Raw genomic sequence first — 10,986 nt, forward strand, 5'->3', positions numbered from 1 at the left:
CAATTAGGGTTCGGGAAAAGGAGACGAATAACAAAACGTCTCATGAATTTTGCTAATTTTAAATCACTGATTATTTTCTAAAAAAGAGTAGAAGGGGCTTTTCACACATGTTAACATAAAATTTTAAGGCATTATGTTGAAATTCCTAATCATGCTTTACTAATTCCAAATTTAAAGCCATGCAAAAACACAAAGAACAGGGAACAACGAGGGAGATTAAACCATAGGAGACATCAAACCCAGAAACATTTATTTTAGACTTATTCGGAGGAGCGGGGGTTGTTGCGTGTGGCAGGGAGGCTATTTGACCAAAGCAGTAGCGGCGTTGGGGAGGGCGTTGACTGGTGGAGGCGCTGGTGAATGGAGGGAGGATGCCACTGATGGCATTGGTCGCCGGATTTGCGACGGGCATCGGTGTCCATGGCTGGCACGGCGGAGGCGTTGGCCGGTGATCTCGATGGAGGGGATTGGTCATCGTTGTGGTGACGGGAGCGACGTTGTTGCAAAGCAGGAGAAGGGCGAGGGGGAGTCTCGTAGTGGTTTTGGAGCGACACTAGCGGCGACACTGTTGTTGCCGATGGAGGCTGTTGACGTTAGCAGCGTTGGCGGCTTGGTCGCCAGAGAGGAGGAAGGAAAGGGAAGGGAGCTGTGGGGGGTTGTGGCCGATCGATGCTGAGGAGAGAGGGTAGTTGGGAGAGGGAGAGATAGGATGGGGCCTTTGAAAAATGTTTTAGGGTTAGGTTTTGTTGTTTGTTTAAAAAGGAAGATAAAGAAGATCTGATCTCAGTCGTTAGATCATTCTTGATCAACGGCTGATATTCAAGATCAGGTAGAATAAAAATGTGACTAGGATCTTAATAGATTAGGCTAAAATCGGCATAAGCTGAATTAAAATTAGCTAGATTTGTAATAAATTGAATAGAATTGGGCTATAAGATAAATAAAATCAGGCAAAGGATTTCAATTTTAGGTTGTTATTTAAATTAAAGTAGGGATAATAATATATGATAATAATAATAATAATAATAATAAATAAAAATAAATAAATAATAATAGATAATAAATAAATAATAATAAATAATAATAATAATAATAATTAAATAATGAGAAATATTAACAAAATAAATAATGTTGAAGGATGGAAAACTAGATAAATGCATTTGCAAAATGTGAGTGTGCACAATTATGTGAAGAGGTAATTTAATTAATAAAATCATGTAAAATGTCGTATTTGATTAAAAAAATTATAAAAATAATGCTAAAAGATAATAAAAGAATTTATGCATTTTTCTAAAATATGAATGCGATATGTTAGAAATCTGTTTGATGCAAGAAAAAATGTGCAAAAATATTAATATTTAAAAATTAATAATTTTGTTAAAATAACAGCCTAAATATAGTATCGGGAGGTCAAAATTGGGTGTCAACATCTGTATAATAACCTTAATTTCCACTATTTTAACAAATATTACATTTCGTGTAACCTTAATAAGTTCTTTCTAAATAAATTCTTATTCTTATTATTATATATTAACTGGCGCAATATACACGTGCAAAGCACGTATAATGGACTAGTAGTTGTAAAAGTGTGAAGACCCTTAAAAAGTGAATCCAACTTTTTTCCCAAAATTGTCTTTTCATCATTTTTTTTCTCTTATTATTATTTTATTAAATTAAGGACTCCTAAAATATATAGGAAGAATCCTGATTAAATAAATACATGAAAAAATTAAAAATTCTAAGATAGAAGGGTTCTAAAATATATGAAAAGAAATTAAGTGTATAATTATACATCTAATAATATATATTTTTCAGAAAATAATAAACTATCGTTAATTTTTGCAAATTAAATGAGTCCTATCACAAACCAATATTTTTTTAATTTTTTTTTTTTTACAATTTTAAGTAAAATTAGCATAAAAAGAAAAGTTTTAAAACAAAGTTATGTTTATTTTGCAATATGCACTCAGGTACCGTCATTCGAGAGGAAGTTGGTTTATACCTAGAGAAGGCTGGAAGCGAGGTCTTAGGGAATGCTGCTAAAGTGGTTTTAGCAAAGGAGTCAACAACAATTGTTGGTGGTGGTAGTACACAGGATGCAGTAAGCAAAAGAATTGCCCAAATTAAAAGACTTCTGGAGGTAAAACTTTGTCTTATATTTTCTCATGCGGTCAATTAATTGCACTTGTCACAAGTCTGCGATGTTGCGTTGAACAAAACTATGAGAAGGAAAAACTTAGTGAGAAAATTGTAAAACTCTCTGGGGGTGTTGCCGTAATTCAGGTTATTGATGATGCACTTATTTTATGATGATGTATTTTTCGTTGTTTTAATGTGAAGTACATAATTCTTGTTGTAATCTGGGATTGTGAAATATCAGGTTCGTGCACAAACAGAAACAGAACTCAAAGAAAAGAAACTGAGAGTAGAGGATGCACTCAATGCAACAAAGGTTTGTTCACGTGACTATATAATTCTAGCCATTCTATTAGTTTGAGATTGTCAACTACTATAATCCTACTGTGGTAATGAAATTGCTCTTTGGTAACCAAAGGCAGCTGTTGATGAAGGCATTGTAGTTGGTGGTGGATGCACCTTATTGCGGCTTGCTGCCAAAGTTGAAGACATTAAAGGAGCTCTTGATAATAATGAACAAACGGTTATATTAATTTTTAGTTCATTGAGGAAGACTTTTTGTACTGTTCTACCATAAGTATTTGTATATGCTAATGTTGGTTTTCTGTAGGAGGATGACATTTAAATCAGTTTTCATGAATATTACATTACAGATAGGAGCCAATATTGTCAAGAGGTCTTTGCGCTATCCTATGAAGTTAATAGCCAAGAATGCTGGTGTTAATGGAAGTGTTGTAAATTATAATTGAAAAGGTATGACAAAATTGAAATTGATTTTACTGTTTATGTCAAGACATTGTATGAGAGTTCAAAGATTCATTGACTGGGTACAAAATTGAAATTGGTCTTGAGAGAAACAGCTGTTGAAGAGACATAGATAATTTTAACAATATGTACAAGGAGTGTAGCTACTAGCTATGAAACATCAAAAAGAAAATTAGCTAAAGTAAGTCTCATTTTCCCTATATTATAATTGAAGTGAGATCATACCTTTATCAACACAAAAGTTTGAATCATTTTAGAAAACTATCTAAGTAAAATTAGTTTTATTTAAGACATGTTTTTTTAGCTTTAAAGCTTTACGATTGTTTCATCTTGTTATACTCTCAAGACTTTAGTTTTTAGAAGGTAAGCACAATAATTTTATACTATATTAGTATTAAATTTTATTTTTGACTTTATGGATTTTCTTTGTAAAGTTTTGATTTAATTATACTATTTTGATATCTTGATTATCATATTGTTTTGTTTTAGTCACACGTGCGTTGCATCTATTAAAAGTGTGAAGGGCCTTACAAATATTGTTTGAAATTTTTTTCCTTCGTTAAAAGTCTTTGCAATAGACAAAATCATCTTTTTACTTTTTTTTTTCAATTATTATTTTATTAAATTAAGGAATCCTAAAATATATGGGAAGAATCATAATAAAATAAATATATGGAAAGAATCCTAATAAAATAAATGTATGGAAAGCAATGAAGAGTCCCAAAATATATGAATGTTAAAATATATGGGAAGAAATTAAAAGTCAAAAGTTTTAAAATATATGAGAAGAAATTAAAAGTTAAGAGTCTTTATATATATATATATATATATATATATATATATATATATATATAATCTATACCTATAATCTATAATTTATCTATAATAATATATTAAAAGTGTGAAGACCCATAGAAAAGGGATTTAAACTTTTTGTCCTTCATTAAAAGTCTCCTCTTTAGACAGATCGTCTTTTCACTATTTTCCTCAAATTATTATTTAGTTATTATTAATATTAGAACTTTGAAATTAATTAAAATCCTTATATGAGTTAGTAAAGAAAATTCTAAATCAATTCAAATCTTACCTTATATGTAATTTATTAATAAATTAAATAAAAAAAATAATGTTGATTTGAATTGAAAAGAACAAGAAAAAGAAGGTCCAAAGCAAAAAAGAGAACAAAAAAAAGGAACATACATAATTGGAAAGAAAATTTAATTGAATTGAAAAGAAAAAAGAAAACGTGTGGAGGAAAAGATGGGAAAAAAAAAAGAAAAAAGAAAAATAAAACAAAAAATAAAAACAAAAAAGTTTACATTAAATAAATACAAATTGAATTGACAAAGAAGGAAAGTAAACTAAACCTAAAATTTCTTATTAATTGAGAATTCTTCCTTTCTACAATAATACGTTCACAATATAGTTCTTAAATAGTTTTTTTCTTTATTATTGTTGTTCATAAATTTGATTGTGATTTAAGGTATGTTTTCTAAAAATTTTAGTTTTGATGTTTACAATCTTGATAATATCTATGATTAAAGAAATAAATTTTCTTGTGATTTGAGGTAAGTTCTTTAAAATTTTAATTAGTATGTTCTTGAAGTTTATAATAATAAATCATCATGTATTCGTAATAGACAATTGCCAGTTGAGAAGTTTTGAGTGAAATATTAATAGTATTTATGATTGACGAGACAAATTCTCTTGTGATTTGAGATAAGTTTTCTAAAATTTTAGTATGTTTTTTATGTTATAAAAATAAATTATCAGGTATTTTTGTTAGATGATATTTTTTGTGATTTTTTTATAATGACTTATATACAATAAATAATTTAAAATTGACTTATTTACAATTTTGACCAAATTCTTTGGATTATATTTCATCATAAGAAATTGGTTAGCCACTCTAATTGTATATGAATTTCTTTTTTTTTTTTTTCCTTTTATCCACGTGAGATATTAGAAGATTTAGTTTAATTAATAATCTAGCTTTTAGAAAAGTACTAACTGAATTGAATTCTAATGATATCATATAATTTTATCCAAAAAAAATTAAAAGAACTGAAAGTAGAATTTGAATCCAATGACTATGTATTTATAGTATAATAGGCATGTTTATTTATTAATCAAGATATATTTATAGTTCACACGTCGTAGATAAACTTATAGGTGGTAGATGAATTTACATGTGGTAGATGAATATCGGTCGGATTTGAGGAACTTTTTCAGATAAAAGTTAGGTTTAATTGTATTGTATTTATATCTCTGTTTTGAGATTTTTTTGTGTAAAGGTTTAGTTTAGTTGTATTATTTTGATATCTCCATTATTGTATTATTTTGTTATAGTTAACAGGTGGTAGATGAGTAGGGGTGGGCATAAAAACCGAAAAAATGAAATACCGAACCGAACCAAACCGAACCGAATTATTTCGAATTTTTGGTTTGTTTTTTTTTTTTTTTTTTTTTTTGCAATTTCGGTATTTTGATTCGGGTTACGGGTTTTAGGTTCACATAATTCGATTTTTCGGTTTAAACCAAAATTTTTAATAGACTTTTTTTAATTATATAATATATATAATATAATAATATATATTCCTATCTAATTGTCGGTCATTTGTCCTGCATCAAGACAATTTCACACAAAGCAATGTACTACTATTTTAGATATTTTATTCAAATTATCTGAAGATTTGATATATATGGGGTACTTTCATTTTTTAAAATAAATATCATGTATAAACTATATCATGATGGGTTCTTTTTTTGTTGTTGTTATATATAACATTGTAATTAAATTGATAGAGTTTAGATTCTTATATGCTAATGTGCATATAATTATGTGTATATTGTAATATTGGTCTTGTGAAAGCCAAATAGTGATCTCAAGCCAAATGGAACATAGTTGTAGGCTAACTGGTTAAGAGTATCCCTTTTGAGTTTTAAGAGTCCTGCCTTTTTTTTCCAGTGTTAAAGTATCTGTAGGCTATATATATTACTCCAGTTTTTATCATAGTAAAAAACTTGGGTATATTTTGTAGCATCGTGTACTTTTTATTTGAAAGAAGACAATATCGAAAAACCAAAATTATTAAATCAAAATAAAATTGAACCAAAATTTATATAAATCGAACCGAACCGAACAAATTCGGTTCGGTTTTTGGTTCATATAATTTCAAAATCAAAAATAAAAAAAACAAAAATAAAAAAATCAAACCCGAAACGAAGTATCGAACGCCCACCCCTATAGATGAGTGTCAGACGGCTTTGAGGAAATTTTTGTGTAAAAGTTAGATTTAATTATATTATTTTGATGTTTCTATCATCATATTGTTTTGTTGCAGTTTAAAAGTGGTAGATGAATGTCGACCGGCTTTGACAATTTTTTTTGGTAAATGTTAGGTTTAATTAATTAAATCTCCAAAAGATGTTGAATTTAATTATTGTATTCCTTTATTACTGAAACAAATATCCTATTTAGTGCAACGTTTGAACTCAATAAAGTGAGGTACATGCGCGAGAGGCGTGCACCTAAACTAGTATATTAAAAGTGTGAAGACCTTAGAAAAGTGATTTGAACTTTTTGCCCTTCATTAAAAGACTCTTCTTTAGACAAAATTATCTTTTCACTATTTTTTAAATTTACTATTTAATTATTTTTTATTATATTAACTAGACATTCTAAAATATATGGGACCCCTAAAATATATGGTAGGAGAATTAATTAATATTTTTCTTTCTACTAGACTTCCTAAAATATATGGGACTTCTAAAATATATGGTAAGAGAATTAATTAATATTTTTCTTTCTACCGTTCAATTAAAAAAATACTCCTAAAATAAGACTCTATTAAGGAAATACTTCTATCAATACTGAGACGTACGTTGAACTAGAGGACAAACTGGTTTTTCTATTGAGAGAATATGATTGATGCTCATCTAACTTGATTCGATTGCATGTCTAGATTGGTGGACGCTTGATTTTATAACTCTCAACTCGTTCACTGTTTTTGTCAGCAAATAGTTTTCAACATGTGTATATATATATATATATATATATATATATATATATATATATATATATATATATATATATTTTTTTTTTTCATTCAAAATAATTATTTAGGGTCAAAATTTTCACTCAGACAAGAATTAGTTGGATCAAAATCGAAGTTTTGTATCACGACCCAAAAATGAGGGTCATGATGGCACTTGTCGTGGCGTACCTTGATAAGTAAGCCTATCACTCAAACTAATATGAAAAGAATAAAAGACAAAAATATCCCATGGTAAGGTTTCTAGAATGAAGCTGAACCATATAAATAATCATAAAAATATGGAAAGAAATTATCCAAAATGCCAATAATGTCCAAAACCAGGTGTCAATAGTGTAAGAACTACTAATACAATTCAAGAGTCAAATGCATTAAAAAAATAACCACAAAGGAATAATAACTGTCTCCGAATACTAATAAAGACATAACAACTATAAAAAGATAGAGGTAAACTTCGGACGCATGAATGTCCAATCTGCTACCTTGGAAGCTCCAACAATCGTCCGAGTCAATCAAGCTAAGCGTACTCTAGCTAAGACCTGCACCGAAAAAGCGCAGTAGGCATGAGTATGGTCCACTTGTACTCAGTAGGTATCATAGGCTGACTAAGCAAAGTAGTAAATAAAGCATACAAAATATACACTAAGGGCATGTCACCTGCAATCAGAAAATATCCCACAACGGTAGCCCACACCGCTTGCACTAACAGTTCTAATATATCTCACATATATTACAACAACACATCAAGATATTGAACACACGTATACATTATGTCACATATAAATAGAATAAGAGAGAACATGTAAATACAAGATCATCAAATATAAGTAAAGTGAGGTAATACAAATACATAGATGACAAGTCAATAAGGCAATACAACACGACATAAGCACAATAAAGTAAGTGCAATGTAGATGATGATGATGATGATGATGATGATGATGATGATGCACAAGATCGTCGCACAACCCCCGGGATCGTCGCTCAATCCCTGTATACACCTACAGAGCTAAAGCTTCCCGACGTAGGACCCATGGGGGGTTCATCAACCCATATCAATCCACATATCTCATATCTCCTTTCCGGTATATCCCTCAGAAAGGGTTTTATAAGGTGTTACAATATTTTTTTTAAAAAGGTGTTGTTAGTGTTTCTCAGATGTTGCTAGGGTGGTACCAATGTTTCATGAATGAGTATGATATGAAGATGTAATGCTCACAAACAATCATAATGATTATTTCCACAACCAACCACATGATATACTTCCACAACCAACCACAATGATACATTCCCACAACCACATGAGCCAATATCCACTTATTATTTTTGTTTCATCTATGAATTTTCATATGTCTTATATGCCAATAAAGTATGATATAATCATAATACACCAATGGTACCACATTAAACAACACAATACAATTATTCACATGTATTCAAGGCTATCAATATCACATAGGACCCCACACGGTCAAACATATCACATAATATCTCAATTTCGACCATACATCACATATAGTCCTCTACACGGGCACAACACATAGATAGCCATTTTTCATGATTAGTTCCCACCCTTAACATGCATTTTGTACCATCATTTACTACCCAGCCAAGTCTGAAGAGTTAAGCCATAACCTATCTCCAAAACCGAAACCGATCCGCTACACTTGAACCCGCGACCTTACTTTTTACGAACAATCCCAAACTCAACTAAAAACATCAAATATGAAATTTATGCGTCAAAGCAAAACCAATGACACCCATATTGACTACTCTTAGTTCGGGGTCAAAATGGGCCCCCAAAATGGGTTTTTGAAAAAGAAGGGAAAAATCAAAACCTTACTTCAAAAATATACTACCCATATTTTTAGAAACCTACAACTGAAAACCTAAGTTAAATTGAGTCAAAAATGGGGTTCAAATCAAAGAAAAACCATTTTTGAGTTTTACCAGGCAAAATCTTTGAAATCTGGGTTAAAATCAAGAACCGGAGTTGTTTTGAAGGTTAAATTGATGAAAAACTAGTAATTATAAGATAAAAATATTATTCAAGTGAAAATGAGTGAAAATAGGATTTAAAATCAAGCCCTAAGATTTTTGGGGTTTTGAGAAATTAGTTAAGAAATTACTAAGAAATGAGTGAATTCTTACCTTAAATCCGCAATAAAACCAAGAAATGAGTGTTAATCTAGCTTTCCAACCTCCCACAAACTTTACTTTTAAGCTTCCACACTATTTTAGGGTTTAGCTCTCAAGAGTCAAGATAAAAATGAGTAAAATGGGCCAAAAGGGTGAAAAAACTGCTATTTATTGCAGAAAATCTGCAATAACATTTTTTGGTTGGTTGATCGGACTTCGACGGGGTGTTCGGAGTTCGATATACACAAACGAACTATGCAACCACACTAAATTCGATGTTTCGGACGCGATGGCGATACCATATTTTTCAGAAAATGTCATTTTCACAAAATTGATCCCTGAAACCCAAAATCATAATTTTTCAAACCGAGGGTCAAAATGAGATTTAAAAGCCGTAAAATCATACCAAATATGCTAACACTCTAAAATCAAAATTTCGGATCTGCTGGCAAAGTCGGATTTTCTATCCGAGGTCGTTTCACTCAAATGTGGGTCCCAACCCATATTTCCAATTTTCCAACTTTCCGACCAATAGGTCAAAATGAGCTCGGTTGCATTGGAACCCGAACCAAAGGTCTATCTAGCCTAAAATCGATATTTCAGAGCTGCTAGTGCAGTCCGTTCAGCCATCCATCGTTCGGATCAAAAGATATCCGCATAAGTCAAAAATAAGGCTCTCGAAGCCATAAAAAACCACAATATTGCATATATGATACCAAAATGTATGAAAAATCAAGCCAATCACTCCCATACCCTAGAAATATCATAATACAACTACGGGGAGGGGTAAAATAGTCATATCATACAAAATCACAAATTTCACATATTTCATCAAATTTTTAGGGCGTTACATCATCCACCACTAAAAATCTAGTTCGTCCTCGAACTAAGGCAAGGAAATACCTGAATCAATGAAAAGCTGGGGATAGGAACTATGCATATCAGACTCAACCTCTCAAGTATCTTCATCTACAGGTCGATGTCGCCACGGTCCTTAACCACAGGGATCACTCTAGAGCGCAACCGCCTAACATCCCTAGCCAAAATGGAAATTGGTTCCTCAACAAAGGAAAACCGCTCATCTAACCGAACCGAATCCCAATGAATGACATGAGACTCATCAGGAATATAGCGAAAAAGCATAAAAACATGAAAAAGTGGATAAATAGCTGATAGATCAGGGGGGAAAAGCCAACTCATAAGCCACATCACCAACAGTTCGAAGAATCTCAAATGGACCAATATACCTGGGGCTAATCTTGCCCTTCCCCAAACCTCATCACACCCTTCATGGGTGAAACTCAAAGGAAAATACAATCACCAACACCAAATCTCAAGGCATGAAGTCTACGATCAGCATAACGCTTCAGCCTACTCTGAGCCACTCTAAGTCTATCCTGAATGATCCGGACCCTATCTAAAGACTCACGAAGCTAGACCGTACCTCTAGGTCTCACCTCAGAAACATCAAATCGACCTACTAGAGAGAGATAACGTCTATCATACAACGCCTCAAAAGGAACTATATCAATGGAATGGTAGCTATTACTATATGCAAACCCTGCTAAAGCCAAATGCTGCTCCCGCTAGCCTCCAAAATCCATTGCGTACGCGTGAAGCATATCTTCCAAAACCTGGATAGTCTGCTCTAACTGGCATCAATCTGGGTGTGAAACGCTATGCTAAGATCAGCCTAAGTACCTAACTCATCCTTAAAAGTCTTCCAATAATGAAGACCGACACACCATGAAGATGCAAAATCTCACGGATGTAGCTACGGGTCAACCTCTCGGCACTGAATGAGACCTAAACCAAAATAAAAAGAGTTGACTTGATCAATTGAACCACGATGACTCAAACACTGTCAGAATTATGAGATGTACAAGGCAAC

At 31.6% G+C, this 10,986-nt stretch overlaps 1 protein-coding gene across 1 annotated transcript; it reads left to right on the forward strand.

Moving 5' to 3' along the window:
* The first annotated feature begins 1,960 nt into the window (after nt 1–1,960).
* Nucleotides 1,961–2,885, forward strand: LOC107848968 (ruBisCO large subunit-binding protein subunit beta, chloroplastic-like). Its single transcript, XM_016693670.1, has 5 exons — nt 1,961–2,140; nt 2,206–2,283; nt 2,381–2,452; nt 2,555–2,659; nt 2,790–2,885. The coding sequence occupies exons 1-5, from the start codon at nt 1,961–1,963 to the stop codon at nt 2,883–2,885; spliced, it is 531 nt and encodes a 176-aa protein (XP_016549156.1).
* The last annotated feature ends 8,101 nt before the right edge of the window (nt 2,886–10,986 follow it).

This window comes from Capsicum annuum, chromosome 12, assembly GCF_002878395.1.
Source record: "Capsicum annuum cultivar UCD-10X-F1 chromosome 12, UCD10Xv1.1, whole genome shotgun sequence".
Classification (NCBI taxonomy): Eukaryota; Viridiplantae; Streptophyta; class Magnoliopsida; order Solanales; family Solanaceae; genus Capsicum; species Capsicum annuum.

Coding starts and splice junctions, on each gene's coding strand:
- LOC107848968 (XM_016693670.1), top strand. CDS start 1,961: ATGCACTCAGGTACCGTCATTCGAGAGGAAGTTGGTTTATACCTAGAG. Junction 2,284..2,380: donor GGGGTGTTGCCGTAATTCAG/GTTATTGATGAT, acceptor GTGAAATATCAG/GTTCGTGCACAAACAGAAAC. Junction 2,660..2,789: donor TTGATAATAATGAACAAACG/GTTATATTAATT, acceptor ATTACATTACAG/ATAGGAGCCAATATTGTCAA.